The following is a 16,643-nucleotide window of genomic DNA, read 5'->3' as shown; positions in this document are numbered from 1 at the left end:
GGGGATAGGGAGGTGGTTTGTGCCTCGGGGGTGCACATTACAAGTATGCAATGTCAGATTTTAAATTGGAAAGATATTTACCAGGATTCTCCCCATATCCATGGGAGGATGGTGGTGTAGTGGTAATGTCACTCATAATCCTGAGGACCAGGCTAATGCTCTGGGGACACGGGTTCAAATCCCACCATAGCAGCTGGTGGAATTTAAGATTCGATTATTAAATCTAGAAATGAAAAGCGAGTCTAAGTAATGGTGACCATGAAACTATCACTGATTGTCGGAAAAACCCATCTGGTTCACTTTAGGGAAGGAAATCTGCCATCCTTACCCAGTCTGACCTACATGTGACTCCAGACCCACAGCAATGTGGTTGCCTCTTAATTGCCCTCTAAAGCATCTTTTCCGGATGTATCACAGCTTGGTCTGGCTCCTGCTCTGACCAAGGCTGTAAGAAGCTACAAAACGTGAATGTAGCCCAGTCCATTTCGCAAACCAGCCTCCCATCCATTGACTCTGTCTACACTTCCTGCTGCCTCGGCAAAGCAGCCGGCATAATTAAGGACCCCACGCACCCTGAACATTTTCTCTTCCACCTTCTTCCTTCGGGAAAAAGATACAAAAGTCTGAGGTCACGTACCAACCGACTCAAGAACAGCTTCTTCCCTGCTGCCATCAGACTTTTGAATGGACTTATATTAAGTTGATCTTTCTTTACACCCTAGCTCTGACTGTAACACTACATTCTGCACCCTCTCCTTTCCTTCTCCCCTATATACTCTATGAATGGTATGTTTTGTCTGTAGAGCGCAAGACATAATACTTTTCACTGTATCCCAATACATGTACCAATAATAAATCAAATCAAAAGAAAAATTCAATTCAAGGGTAAGAAGGGATGGGTAACAAATGCTGGCGTTGCCAGGGACACCCACATCCCATGAAAGAATGAAAATTTACAAATATCCCACCCCTTCTTGCCTTCCCATCTTTTCATCTTCACATTCCTGCCCTCCTCCCCTCAGAACACCAGACCTTCACCAACTTTCCGCTGGCCTACCACCTCCTGCCCCAAGTAACTCAAGTCTCCATTCCTTTGACCCACAGTCCCTTCTCTCTTCTGAAGCATCCTCTCACTGGGCAACTCCCTCGCTGGCCTGTACTCCGCCTTTGCTATTTCTCTCACTGATATTGAGACTGTGAACACAAAGCACACCTCTGACCTACTAGCCTGGCGCTGTGTCTGATTCTGTGCCAATTTGTCCCTCATCACCCACCCTGAGCACTGATCATTGCCAAACCCGTCTGCCTCCCTCCCTGACGACACGGTTTCGATCTCGGCCTTCACAATGAAGCCTTTCATGTCTTGCCAGAATCTCCCCAGCGCTCGTCTGACAGGTAGCAATCAATGTCCTCATAATTAGACACCACAAGGGAATGATATGTTCTCTGTTACACTGCCACTGACGCCCATCTGAACGAAAACAAAACACAAGGGACACAGGAAAACTGAAGAGAACTGGATCAACCACAAAGCAAGAGACAGAGAGAGAAGCAGAGAGATTGGGAAATCGTGAATTATAGAATCCCTGCGGTGCAGAAGCAGGTCTTTCGGCCCCTCAAGTCTGCACCAACAACAATCCTACACAGGCTCTATTCCCCTAACCCCATGTATTTACCCTTGCTAATCCCCCTGACACTAAGTGGCAATTTACCATGGCCAATCCACCTAACCTGCACATCTTTGGACACTAAGTGGCAATTTACCATGGCCAATCCACCTAACCCGCACATCTTTGAACACTAAGGGGCAATTTACCATGGCCAATCCACCTAACCTAGACAAAATGGAGGGGGAATTATCCATTCCTGCCGATGTCAATGGAATTTTGAACGGATCGCTGCATTTTGCGGCCCCTCCCCCCCACCACAATGGGACCGTAAAACTCCGCCCACATGTCCAAGCAATGGGAGGAGTCGGCACAAAAGGAGCGTGTACAACGCAGATTGAATTCGGCGGGAACGGAAAATCCCACCGACTGGAGGTGCTGTAAAATCCTCCCCTGCGTGTCTGTCTCTCCTTTGCTGTTTCCTGCCAGCAATGCCATGGGACACACATCAGAATATCCATCAATGTCCTGAATCAGGATTGACACCTCAACGGTCACATTTTGGAATCCTTGCAAATTTCAGTGTCACACTCAACTGAGTGGGACTGGATATTCATAAAACAATGTCACAATCATGACTTAACAGGCAATAAATGAGATGGAGAGCTCGGGTTAGGGTTGTGTAATGGGTAACCAATAGGAAGGTATCAATGAGTCATTCCAAACATTTTCTGACTACCATTTCAATCAGAACAACTGAGGAACCTGATGTTAGAAAAGAGTTTCTAACACAATAAATAAGCAAGAATATTGACGCAATTTGCCTGTACAAGGGTCAACAGGTATAAAGTTAGAGAGTCCCTCTCTGAGCAGAGTAGTACTCAAACTGACAAGTTAAGCTTTCATTCCGTTGAATGAGGTTAAATCGGATCAACAGTGATAGTTCATAGAATTCAACCACACTATTAGCCCCAGCATACGCCTTCAACTCCTGAATCTCCATTCTTTGTCCTTCCAACGGTGTGAAAGTCATTTGTTTAAACGTTTAAACTCCATGAACACATCCGCACAAATGCTCCGCAAACACTTCAACTAGAACTCGGGCGGCACGGTGGGACAGTGGTTAGCGCTGCTGCCTCACAGCGCCAGGGACCCGGGCTCAATTCCGGCCTCAGGTCACTGTCTGCGTGGAGTTTGCACGTTCTCCCCATGTCTGTGTGGGTTCCCTCCGGGTGCTCTGGTTTCCTCCCACACTCCAAAGATGTGCAGGTTAGGTGGATTGGCCGTGCTAAATTGCCCCTTAGTGCCCCAAGGTGTGTAGGTTAGGTGGATTGGCCATGCTAAATTGTCCCTTAACGCCCCAAGGTGTGTAGGTTAGGTGGATTGGCCATGCTAAATTGCCCCTTAGTGCCCCAAGGTGTGTAGGTTAGGTGGATTGGCCATGCTAAATTGTCCCTTAACGCCCCAAGGTGTGTAGGTTAGGTGGATTGGCCATGCTAAATTGCCCCTTAGTGCCCCAAGGTGTGTAGGTTAGGTGGATTGGCCATGCTAAATTGTCCCTTAACGCCCCAAGGTGTGTAGGTTAGGTGGATTGGCCATGCTAAATTGTCCCTTAACGCCCCAAGGTGTGTAGGTTAGGTGGATTGGCCATGCTAAATTGCCCCTTAGTGTCCAAAGATGTGTAGTTTAGGTGGATTGGCCATGGTACATTGTCAATTAGTGTCAGGGGGGTTAGCAGGGTAAATGAATGGGGTTATGGGTACCGGGCTTGGGTGGGATTGTTGTCAGTGCAAACTCGATGGGCCGAATGGCCTCCTTCTGCACTGCAGGGATTCTATGAACTCCCCGAATTCTTTATCTGATTGACTGTAAGATTATCCGTACATACACAATGCTACAACTTGCTATTTGAAAATCTCCCTGCCCTGTGATGGAAAACTCACAGTAAGAAGTCTCACAACACCAGGTTAAAGTCCAACAGGTTTATTTGGGAGCACAAGCGCTAACAAATAAACCTGTTGGACTTTAACCTGATGTTGTGAGACTTCTTACTGTGTTTACCCCAGTCCAACGCCGGCACCTCTACATCATGGAAAACCCATGCCAAGGTCAACACGGACAGACAGAGAGACAAGATAAGAAACATCAACATTAATCAGGACTTAAAACAATGGGAAGCATGAACCTTTGAACCATGCTAAGTTGCCCCTAAAGTGTCCAAAGATGTGCAGGTTAAGTGGATTGGCCATGGGAAATGGGAAGGTGAGTGGGCCAGGGTACGATCACGGGCGCGCTTTTCCAGCCATGTTCGCCCCAAGTCCGGAAAATCCCACTCGAGGTCAACGGACTTTTGCAAGGTCCGCGTCTCGCCTGCTATGATTCCCGTGGCAGGCAGGACAATAAAATTCCAGCCAGTGGGCAGGACGTTACGGCCTCACTCGGGCAAGACTGGAAATTCCAGCCTGAGATCAACGGAGATTTCTTTTGTCGGATCCTCGCCCGCGCCGATTCCGTGGCGGGCAAGGTGGTAGAGTTCCGGCCACTGTGTCAGAGAGTCAGTGCAGACTCGATGGGCCGAATGGCTTCTTCTGCACTGTAGGGATTCTATGATATGACTTATTCACCATTTCCAGACTAGCAAACAAGCATTTATTTCATAGGATCATCTTATGCAATGTTTAACTGGTGTGGGAAAAGAAAACACGTTACCTCGCAAGATCCTGCAACAGAATTTAGTCCAACTGAAGTGTGGTATCCAGAATGGCACTCTCAGGATCACTATCAGGCAGTGCAGACATCCAGACAAGATTCCTGAGACAAGGGAGAGGTCGCTCCGATATCTGGGATCATGTCCTGTGACTCTCACTGATCTAGTCTCCCTGACAGAGGTCATGTTGCAGTCAGCACAACTGTAGGAAGCTCTCACAAACGGTTTTAGTCCATACTTGGAATAGAATTATATCAACTGATCTGTTCATTTAATGTAAACAGCACACAAGTAATCAAGAACAACAGTATATTTACACAGCTTCTTCCTAAGTCACCCGTTTCCATTTTACCATTTGGTGCGTATTCAGCTCCTCAGAACTGAACGACTCCCTCTCCAAAAATCAGCCCTCACTTATCTCGAAGGGTAAGTGGATGCGTTCTCAACTTGTGGTCTTCGATGGCCGTGTGGAACCATTCCGATTGCGTGCAAGTGGCTCTCGCACTGGCACCATCGGGGCAACTGCGTTCGGGTCAACAAGATATGCAAACACCCCCCCCCCCCGTCCCCGAACCTCTAGCCCCCTACCCACCTCACACCCTCTCTGCCCAGTGCCCCCCCACCCCTCACACACCCCCTCCCCCACAAACTGCCCCCTCCCAGTCCACCCCCATACCCCCTCTGCCCAGTGCTCCCCACCCCTCACTCACCCGCTCCCCACACACTGCCCCCTCCCCAGTCCGCCCCCCCGCCACACCCACCCCAACCTAGCACCCCGCTCCACAAAACTCTAACTCTACTGATGCACTCAGGAAGACATCTATGGTCTGTGTGATGACCAATCATTAAGTGAGAACGCTCATTCCAAAACATCATTGTTTTCTTTCAATTTTGTTTAGAACCTTTTTCCACCCCCCTTGCGCACCCCCCCTATCTATTTTATATTCTGGACACGGTTGAGAATGCCAGTTTGTGTTGGTATGCACTCTGCGTTACAATGTTCACACAGTTGTAGCATCAGAACCCATCCCACTCGTGCGCACAGTGCTAATGGGCACACACGCACACACACGCATGCTAGCAAGCACAGGGAGTGCGATCCCAAAGTGGCTTCCGAACTGTGACGACATTTTCTTTTCCCAGTTTAGTCCACTTGTGACCATGCCAATCCAACTCAGTGCCCTGCCAGGCAACCCCCCAGAATAACTGGTACCCAAATCACAGCCATATTGGGGCATTGGCACAACCGTGTCCAAAATCCAGGTGCGAGGTGTGGATTTGGAATCATTCCTGCCCAAGGTGGATCTCAAACTATTAAAGCCAATAACACTGGAGCCTACGCAGACAATGCTGGTTAAATACATCGCTCAGCGAGAGTAACTGCAACATATCTCCACGATGTAGGGCAGCACGGTGGCACAGTGGTTAGCACTGCTGCCTCACAGCGCCAGGGAGCCAGGTTCAATTCCGGCCTTGGGTCACTATCTATGTGGAGTTTGTATATTCTCCCCGTGTCTGTGTGGGTTTCATCCGGGTGCTCCAGTTTCCTCCCACAGTTCAAAGATGTGTAGATTAAGTTGGGTTGGCCATGCTAAATTGCCCCTTAGTGTCCAAAGATGTGCAGGTTAGGTGGATTGGCCATGCTAAATTAACCCTTAGTGTCCAAAGATGTGCAAGTTAAGTGGATTGGCCATGCTAAATTGCCCCTTAGTGTCCAAAGATGTGTAGATGATGTGGATTGGCCATGCTAAATACAAGGGGTTACAGGAATAGGGCAGAGGCGTGGGCCTGGGTAAGATGAACTTTTGGAGAGTCGGTGTAACTTGATGGGCTGAATGGTCTCCTTCTGCACTGTAGAGATTCTATGGCTCTATGATGCCACAAGGTAGCAATACTGATTGACCAGTGTCCTGTCTGAATGATTAAAGCACCTCGTGTAACATTCCTGTGTTTGCTACATTAGGCAAGTGTGATCCTGGGAACTTCATCAGTCAGGATTCCTGCTGTCCTTGTGACAGGTTGTACAGTTCGACTCAGTTCTCACTGAGCATTTGTGCTCAAGAAGTCAAACAGGATTTCTCAACTCCTGTTCCAACTGCCAGGTCACGTAGAGATGTGACATGTCAGTCACCACTAATTCCTTTGCCCGTGCATTATGCCCCAGTCTCCCTCCCCACTGGAACAATCACGCCAGTCTGACATTGCCATCCTGATGAGCTCCAAGAGGGAGCTCCGCCTTGTGGCACTCAGGCACTCCGGGACGGCATATTTAGAGCTGCTTAAGGCTGTCACCCATCTCCTCTACAAGTGTGGAGTCTGACACTTGTCTCAAGCTTACTGCATTCACCCGGAGGTAATAACAGAACTCTCGTCACCGTTGGAACGCTAGGAAGTGGCAACAACTCCAGGAGACATTTGCATCAGGACTCACTGGAGGGAGGGAATGTAGGAATTCTACTCTAAAGGAATAAGCCAGAGTGGATCAAATGGCCCCCTTCCCTCATCGAAAGTATTTTTATTAGTGTCACAAGTAGGCTTACATTAACACTGCAATGAAGTTATTGTGAAAATCCCCAGTCGCCACACTCCGGCGCCTGTTCGGGTACACTGAGGGAGAATTTAGCATGGCCAAAGCACCTAACCAGCGCGTCTTTTGGACTGTGGGAGGAAACCGGAGCACCCGGAGGAAACCCACGCAGACACGGGGAGAACGTGCAGACTCCGCACAGACAGTGACCCAAGCCGTGAATCGAACCTGGGTCCCTGGCGATGTGAGGCAGCAGTGCGAACCATGTTGCCATCTGTGTCTGTCTTGCAATCCAGTATGTCTTAATATAATGGATGGTTAGCGCTTGTACATTCAAGTTTGTACTGTGGATTGCTGACCCCTGGGCCTTGGGGGTTTAATTGGAAAAAGGATACTCGGATGGTGATCTCTTAACGACAATGAAATGAGCTCAGCAGCTTTGTGCTTCCTGCTGCTTTGAAGGATGTCAGCGTACAGCCAGCACTAACCTCGCTGTTGACAGGATGGACGTATCGGCTGGGGGTCGGTCAGTCTTGGTGAGTGGCAAGTGCCAGCCTGCATTTGTTAAAGCTGCCTGGCACCACCCAAACAGGAGGGTCGAGTTGTGAGGACAGTGAACGTCCGCTGGAAAGCATTAGAGAATGGCCCAGCGTTGGAGAGAGCAGGCTCCAGGTTGGTTGGACGCTGAACTGGAGGCCTCAGCAAAGGAAGTGGAAAGCAAGAGATGATGGCCCTGCATCCACAATCCCTCCAAGCACTCGCTTGGCAGACCAAGCAGCGCCGCAAGAAGCTCAATGACCTCACGCGTGTGGTCAAGATCTGAGGAGACCCAGAATTGCCTGAGCGTGCCTTCCAAGGCCGTCTGCAGTCAACCCCCACCCCTCCCACCCTCAGTGAAAACCAGCAGGCCTTACACCAGTTATGCTGTAGCCACTGGAATAGCACTGTGTAGGAACACTATAAGACCATAAGATATAGGAGCAGAATTAGGCCACTCGGCCCATCGAGTCTGCTCCGCCATTCAATCATGGCTGATATTTTTCTCATCCCCATTCTCCTGCCTTTTCCCCATAACCCCTGATCCCCTTATTAATCAAGAACCTATTTATCTCCGTTTTAAAGACACTCAATGACCCGGCTTCCACAGCCTTCTGCGGCAAAGAGTTCAACAGGTTCACCACTCCCTGGCTGAAGAAATTCCTCCTCATCTCAGTTTTAAAGGTTCGTCCCTTTAGCCTGAGGTTGTGCCTCAGGATGGGTACGGCCTACCAAAAACAGGTACAAAGAGAATAAACAAGTGTGATAGGTCAACATTTCTATGAAAGTGACATGGTTTCATTTGTGAATTTTGATTTGGGCTGTTTATTGTTGTGCTGGATTTTATTTTGACATTGTGGCCACGCAGTGACACAGGGAAGGTGAGGGTGTGCGACTGCTGCTGAGTGGGGACTAGGGGATGCGGTTACAGGCGTCACGCTCAAAGGGGGTTTTTACAGACAGCCCAGGCAGGAAGGCCGTCTCCTCTCCTCCACCCTGACCCTCAGCTATTTCCCGTACAGCTTGTGGCAAGGGCCGTTCCATCATGGAGTTTGCGGCACACCGCAGGCCACCGTGCAGGCTGGCACCAACTCCTGGAGCGGATCCTGGCGTGTTGGTTTGGCAGGCTAATGGTCTACTCTATCACATTTAGTGTGGCGGCGGGCCTACGCAGGCTGAGCATTTGCGCATGGACCACACACCATGTCATCAGCAATCTCCCAGGCACAGTGGTTAGCGCTGCTGCCTCACAGCGCCAGGGACCCGGGTTCAACTCCCAACTTGGATCACCATCTGTGTGGAGTCTGCACGTCCTCCCGTGTCTGCGTGGGTTTCCTCCGGGTGCTCTGGTTTCCTCCCACAGTCCAAAGATGTGCAGGTTAGGGTGCATTGGCAAGGCTAAATTGACCTTAGTGTCAGGGGATTAGTAGGGTAAATATGTGGGGTTACGGGAATATGGCCTCGGTGGGATTGTGGTTGGTGCAGACTCGATGGGCCAAATGGCCTCCTTCTGCACTGTAGGGATTCTATGATACTGTGATGATCTTATTGAATGGCAGAGGTTCAAACATAGATGGCACAGTGGAGTGCCAGAGAATAAAGGCATCATAATAGCTGCCAGGATATTGGGTACTGACATAGATAATTCTCTACGGAGCTGGACACTGAAGGAGTGGAATCTGTTTCAGTGCCAACGTTGGGCAGAGTTGACATACAGTGCCCGTCAAGTGGCATTGACTTATGGCGCCCATGAGGAAACCTGCAATCCGAGCAAAACCATGCACTTTCTCCAGCTGCTTGTTTCTGGCAAGGCCGATTGAATTGTGGCCAGTGCTCAGTGAGTAGAGTGACTCTGCCTGGAACAGGGACAGCAATGTTGCAAATATATCCAACTCCAACCTGGATGTAATCAGGTACACAAAAGCTGATGGTCAGAACCCCTTTCTCAGCCACTGGCAATGCAGTCCTGGTCCTACTCTACACTGCAGGCGGAAAATCTCAGTGAGAATGTTCTTAATCAAGTGCAGGCAATTTTGAGCTCTGTCATGATTAACAGGGCAGCACGGTGGCACAGTGGTTAGCGCTGCTGCCTCACAGCGCCAGGGACCCGGGTTCAACTCCCAACTAGGGTCACCATCTGTGTGGAGTCTGCACATCCTCCCTGTGTCTGTGTGGGTTTCCTCCGGGTGCTCCGGTTTCCTCCCAAAGTCCAAAGATGTGCGGGTTAGGTTGATTGGCAAGGCTAAATTGACCTTAGTGTCAGGGGATTAGTAGGGTAAGTATGTGGGGTTACGGGAACAGGGCCTGGGTGGGATTGTGGTTGGTGCAGACTCAATGGGCCAAATGGCCTCCTTCTGCACGGTAGGGATTCTATGATGATCTTATTGAATGGCGGAGCAGGCTCGAGGGGCCAGATGGCCAACTCCTGCTCCTAGTTCTTATGTTCTTATGTTTGCTAAGGTTCAGCTAGCTAGCTAGGATTTCTCTCTTCATAGTCCAGCTGGACATAACTTCTATGAGCTCTTCTCCCCCTCCTCCTCCCTCTTCCGGCATTTTGTCCTGTTCTGTGAGACCTCTATTAATTTTCCCAGTCCAATGATATTCCAAAGGGAATGCCTACAGGTGCACCCATATCTGGGAGCAGCTGCTTTATTCGGAAGCCTTGACGTCATCAAAAACTCCTTCAGCTCCTGCCACTACCTGCTCGCTCTGATAACTTGAAACTGGCCTCAAAAACACCAGATGCTTATCGAATCAGAAGGGAAGCCAAAGGAAGAGAGATTGTCGTATGAAGAGAGATTGGACAGTTTAGGCCGATACTCTCTGGAATTTAGAAGAATGAGGGGAGATCAAATTGAGGTATTCAAGATGATAAAAGGTGTGGATAAAGTAGGCTTGGAGCGGATGCTTCCTCTTGTGGGGCATTCTAGAATGAGAGGTCATAGTCTTAGGATAAGGGGCAGCAAATTTAAAACAGAGTTGAGGAGAAACTACTTCTCCCAAAGGGTTGTGAATCTGTGGAATTCGCTGCCCCAAAGTGCGGTAGGTGCTGGGACGGTGCTGGGACAGATTTTTAATTGGTAATGGGTTGAAGGGTTATGGAGAGAAGGCAGGAAAATGGGGATGAGGTGCATATCAGCCATGATCGAATGGCGGAGAGGAAACGATGGGCCGAATGGCCTAATTCAGCTCCTATAACTAATGAAATCTATCAGCAATTAACCCAGAAGCATAGAACATAGAACAGTACAGCACAGAACAGGCCCTTCGGCCCACGATGTTGTGCCGAGCAGTTGATGATCCTTTAGGTGGTGGGGGAGGGGTCCTTCCTGTTGTTAAATGTGGTGTTAATTGGAGCACTGAGTTTCAAAGTGGCACCCCAATCTCAAATCTCTATTGTGTGCTGATCAACATCATAATCTGCCTGCTCTACACACTCATGGCAAACATTTAATGCGCACATACTAAAGCATTCATTGGTCTGGCACATGGACCGATTCATCCAATCGCAGGTGCCGTTTCGAAGTTCAAAGGGCACCAGCAGCTAAAAACATGGCGCCAGCTGCCCACTTTCTCACCCAGCTGTGATTAGTTGGTCAGTGACCAAAGTAATGACTCAGCTGGTCCTGAGTTCAGATCCCCCAGGAGTCAGAACAAAAGAGGCTTGTTGTTGCCCTTGTGCCTTCTGGTTACCATGACAGCAACGCAGAGAGAAATTGGGCAGAGGGGGATTCACCCCAGTTGCACATCGCTCCCAACCTTCTGTTTCAGATCAGGAAATCAGGAAGAATCCATCGTTCAGTCACGATCCTCCCCAGTTGAATTTAGTAACGCAGCAAAAACAAAATCTAAGAATTTAGGGATGGCAAGTTTGCATCCGAAAATGGGATTGATAAATGGGATGATATGATGGAGCAGCACAGTGGTTAGCACTGCTGCCTCACAGGGCCAGGGACCCGGGTTCGATTCCTGCCTTGGGTCACTGTCTGTACAGAGTTTGCACGTTCTCCTCGTGTCTGCGTGGGTTTCCTCCGGGTGCGCCGGTTTCCTCCCACAGTCCTAAGATGTGCAGGATAGGTGGATTGTCCTTGCTAAATTGTCCCTTAGTGCCCAAAGATGTGCAGATTAAGTGGATTGGCCATGCTAAATTGCCCCTTAGTGTCCAAAGATGTGCAGGTTAGGTGGATTGTTCTTGCTAAATTGTCCCTTAGTGCCCAAAGATGTGCAGGATAGGTAGATTGGCCATGCTAAATTGCCCCCTAGTGTCCAAAGATGTGCAGGGTAGGTGGATTGGCCATGCTAAATTGCCCCGTAATGTCCAAAGATGTGCAGGGTAGGTGGATTGGCCATGCTAAATTGCCCCTTAGTGTCCAAAGATGTGCAGGGTAGGTGGATTGGCCATGCTAAATTGCCCCTTAATGTCCAAAGATGTGTGGGTTGGATGAATTAGCCATGGGAAATGTGTGTGCAGTTGGATGGATAGGGGAGAGGGCTTGGATAAGATAATCTATCAGAGAGTCAGTGCAAACTCGATGGGCCAAATGGCCTCCTTTTGCACTATAGGAATTCTAGGATCATTCTATGATTCAGAAAGCACTCAGAGAAGGGATGCATTAATACGTGCATATCACGCTGGTCAACATTGGCTTTCTAGTTACAGATTCATCCATAATCACCCCAGTGAGTGCATTATAATCAACCTGTACGCCACCATTAATGACCTCGGTAAACTTTCCCCATTACCCACTCAGAGCCATCTCTCAATGGAGCTGAATCCCTCAGTCATGCCGGGAATAAAACAATCACAAACCAAACTAACACCAGCATTTTGAAGTTTTGTCCTTAAAACGATACAAAACTTGTGTCAATCTCCCAATAATGGTCCCAGGTAATCTTCCATCCAGCTAATTATAATGTACACCGAATAGTTTACTTACCCGTAATCTGCCACCAAAATAAAAATACACTCATAATACGGAAGTGCCCACAGTGAGGGCACAGTGTACCTGAGTCGCTGTTGCCTCTAACACTTCCTTCACACATGTCTTACCACCTCAGCATGCCTGCAGCAGAGGCCTTTTCCCTGCCGTTATCTCAAAAACCAATTGGAAAACACAAACAAATCATCTACTACGGCCTAGAACTCCATCTCAGGTGGTGAAGCCCCCAATATTTAATTCCAGGGGGATTGCCAGGGAACTGAATGTCGGGTGCTGCGTATAACGATACGGCGTGTTCTGCACCACTGCCCCCCCCCCCCCACCCCCCACCCCCCACCCCCGTCCCATCACAAGACAAACGTCTACTCCGATATAAAGAACAGCAAAACGTAGGCAGCAAGTTCAAGAACAAACCTTGGGGGTTCTGCTGATGCGCATAAAACTTGCTGAGAATGCATCTCCAGAATTCCCCCCAATGGAACCCACTGGAACTTAATGCTACCTCACCCTCCCCTCCCACCCACCCCCCCCCCCCCATCACCTGACTTGTAATTTTAATCCCTACAAAGTTTGCTGCGGACATTAAGTACCCGGGGACATTATTGCCGATGACACTTAAACTTTCATTGGTTTCTCGTATCCCTCATTTGACTCAAATCTTTCCACATCAAACAATCGCTCGCCAAAAATAAAAAGTGCTTGATACCCTGTCGCGATCCGGCGAACAGTCCAGTTTACCGCAGTTTGACAGACTTGGGGATCTCCACAGTTTTGTGTTTTAAGGTTTGTTGGCCGTTATCCTCCGTGCTGCCGGCTCTGCGAGCCACCGTGGGGCTGGTGGCGCTCTTCCGTGATGTCTGTGGGCTGGACAAGCCTTTCCGATGGGCCCGGGGGCTGGCTTGAGGGTCCTTCCGTTGGATCTGCGGGCTGGAATGAGCCTTCCTCTGGACCTGAGGGCTGGACTGAGTCGAGTGAGCCTTCCTAGTCACTAGCGGACTCTTGGATGCTTTTGGCTTGGCTAGTTGGAGGCTGTCAATGCTTTTTAATCCCAGGGCCTCACAGTAGCGGTTACACTGATGGCTCGTGGCAAACTCTTCAATAACGGACGAAGCGCAGTTCCCTGTCAGTCCTTGATACCTGCCAAGAAATTCAATTTGAATTTTAAGTCGACAAATAGTGAGGGCAGAGAGTGAGAGATAATCACCCCACCCTCCCACCTCGGTATAGCGATATCTGAGAAAAGGTTCCATCAGTTAGTTAAAGAGATGTTTCCACTTGTAGCGAAAACCAAAACTGGGGCTCGTAAATATAAGTCACCAATCGATTCATTCGGGAACTCAGGAGATGTTTTAACCAGACACTGGTTAGAATGTGAAACATATAAAATCTCATAAAATCATTGAATCTCTACAGTGCGGAAGGAGGCCATTCAGCCCATCGAGCCTGTACCACTAACAATCCCACCCAAGCCCTATCCCCATAAACCCACATATCCTTTGACACTAAGGGGAAATTTAGCATGGCCAATCCACCTAACCTGCACATCTTTGGACAATGAGGGGCAATTTAGCATGGGCAACTTACCTAACTTGCACATCTTTGGACACTAAAGGACAATTTAGTATGGCCAATCCACCTAACCTGCACATCTTTGGACACTAAGGGACAATTTAGCATGGCCAATCCACCTAACCTGCATATCTTTGGACACTAAGGGACAATTTAGCATGGCCAATCCACCTAACCTGCACATCTTTGGACACTAAGGGACAATTTAGCATGGCCAATCCACCTAACCTGCATATCTTTGGACACTAAGGGATAATTTAGCATGGCCAATCCACCAAACCTGCACATTTTTGGACACTAACGGACAATTTAGCAAGGCCAATCCACCTAACCTGCACATCTTTGGACACTAAGGGGCAATTTAGCAGAGCCAATCCATCTAACCCACGCATCTTTGAACATGAAGAGGCAATTTAGCATGGCCAATCCACCTAACCTGCACATCTTTGGACACTAAGGAGCAATTTAGCATGACCAATCCACATAACCTACACATCAGAGCACTCAAAGGAAACCTATGCAGACACGGGGAGAATGTACAAACTCCACACAGACAGTGACCTGAGGCTGGAATCGAACCCGGGTCCCTGGAGCTGTGAGGCAGCAGTGCTAACCACTGTGCCACCGTGCCGCCACGTTATTACCACTTGAGGTGTCTGGTCTGGATTTAATTTAGTTTTCCCAAGGTGAAACATGTTGTTCTATTGCAACCAAGTTCCAGTTGGACTTACCCTTTGGCAGACGTCACAATCTGAACAGCAGTGAGCTTCAGTCCCACTCCTGTATGGATAAGAAAACACACACACACACACACAGAAAAGAGAATAGGTTACTGATCTTCCATATCTGTTTGAAAAGAAATAGATACAGTAGTTTCCTGGGAGTCATGATCCAGGCTATCACCCTGGGGTCACGTCCTCCAGCACTGACCACCCCCCACACTCACTGAGGGGACATCTCATGCACAGGTCAGGTGGGACGTATCTCATAATGAAGTTGTAAAATCCATTTATGGGATGTGGGTGTCGCTGGCTGGGCCAGCAATTATTGCCCATCCCTAATTGCCCTTCAGTGGTGACCTGCCCTCTTGAACCACTGCGGTCCATAGGACCATGGAAAAGTTACTGCACAGAAGGCGACCGTTTGGCCCATCTTGTCCATGTCAGCCCGAGGACACCCTCCTGCCCTAACTAATCTCACCTTCCTGCACCCGGCCCATAGCCCTATAGCTTACAGAGTTTAAAGAGCTTAACGAGTTTAGGTTCTCTGCCTCCACTGCCAACTCGAGGCAGTGAATTCCAGACACCCACCACCCTCTGCGTAAAGAAGTTCTTCCTCTACACCTATTGCCACGTAACTTGAATAAGTGCTACAGTTCCACCCGCAGTGCTGTTAGAGATGGAGTTCCAGGATTTTGACCCAGTGACAGTGAAGGAACGGTGATATATTTCCAAGTCAGCATTGTGAGTGACTTGGAGGGGAACTTGGTGGTGGTGTTCCCAGGTATCTGCAAACCTTGTCCTTCTAGATGGTAAAGTTTAAAGTTTATTTATTAGTGTCACAAGTAGGCTCACATTAACACTGCAATGAAGTTACTGTGAAAATCCCCTAATCACCACTCTCCGGCGCCTGTTCGGGTACACTGAGGGAGAATTTAGCATGGCCAATGCACCTAACCAGCACATCTTCTGAACTGTGGGAAGAAACCGGAGCACCCGGAGGAAACCCACGCAGACACGGGGAGAAAGTGAACTGCCTCCAATGCACCCCACATCCTTCTTCAAAGAAGGAGACCAAAACTAGACACAATACTCCAGATGTGGCCTCACCAACACCCTATACAATTGCAAGAACACTTCTCTACTTTAATACGGCACGGTAGCACAGTGGTTAGCACTGCTGCTTCACAGCTCCAGGGTCCCGGGTTCGATTCCCGGCTCGGGTCACTGTCTGTGTGGAGTTTGCACATTCTCCTCGTGTCTGCGTGGGTTTCCTCCGGGTGCTCCGGTTTCCTCCCAAAGATGTGCGGGTTAGGTTGATTGGCCAGGTTAAAAAATTGCCCCTTAGAGTCCTGGGATATGTAGGTTAGAGGGATTAGCGGGTAAAGTATGTGGGGGTAGGGCCTGGGTGGGATTGTGGTCGGTGCAGACTCGATGGGCCGAATGGCCTCCTTCTGCACTGTAGGGTTTCTATGATTCTACTCCAGTCCCTTTGCAATAAATGCTAACACCCCATTTGCCATTTTTATTACGTGCTGCACCTGCATAGCGACTTTCTGCGAAAGGGGATCCCATATCATCAGAAACGTGACAGAAATTGCAGAGACATTCAGCACCGAAAGGAGGCCATTCTGCCCACAGTATCAATGCTAGACCCACTCCCACGTTCCTTCCCCATAGCCCCTCTTTTTCAGGCACTTAGCAAATTCTCTTTTGTACTGAATCTGTCATTGAATCTGTTTCCACCTCTCATTGTGGCAGCGCTTTCCAGATTATAATAAATCACCACATCAAACACCTCTCCTCTGGTTCCGTTGTCAATAATATCATAGCTGTATAATGATCGATTGCCTACGCAAGAGACCGGAATTAATGCACTCTGTAAATATTAACAAACAAATATTTAACACTATTTACCTTGGTGATGAGGCATTGACAATTGAGTATTCAGAAGTTCAGTATCCAACCCCTTCTGTTCTGGGGAGGCAATGGCCTAGTGGTATTATCGCTAGACTATCACTCCAGAAACTTAGCTAA

The 16,643-nt window shown here is 48.8% G+C and overlaps 1 protein-coding gene across 2 annotated transcripts in view; it reads right to left on the bottom strand.

The window, feature by feature from the left end:
* Positions 1-12,654: 12,654 nt before the first annotated feature.
* The window catches only part of alpk3a (alpha-kinase 3a), an 86,544-nt gene continuing 82,555 nt past the window's right edge, over positions 12,655-16,643 (bottom strand). For both annotated transcript variants that reach the window (XM_078200171.1, XM_078200173.1), the window contains exons 13-14: positions 14,619-14,667; positions 12,655-13,455 (exon numbers count right to left, since the gene is read on the bottom strand). In XM_078200171.1, the coding sequence (XP_078056297.1) occupies positions 13,053-13,455; positions 14,619-14,667 (452 nt within the window). In that variant the 3' untranslated portion in view covers positions 12,655-13,052. The remainder of the gene's footprint in view (positions 13,456-14,618; positions 14,668-16,643) is intronic.

This window comes from Mustelus asterias, chromosome 29 (assembly GCF_964213995.1).
Source record: "Mustelus asterias chromosome 29, sMusAst1.hap1.1, whole genome shotgun sequence".
NCBI lineage: Eukaryota > Metazoa > Chordata > Chondrichthyes > Carcharhiniformes > Triakidae > Mustelus > Mustelus asterias.
This window is presented reverse-complemented; position numbering and strand designations above follow the sequence as displayed.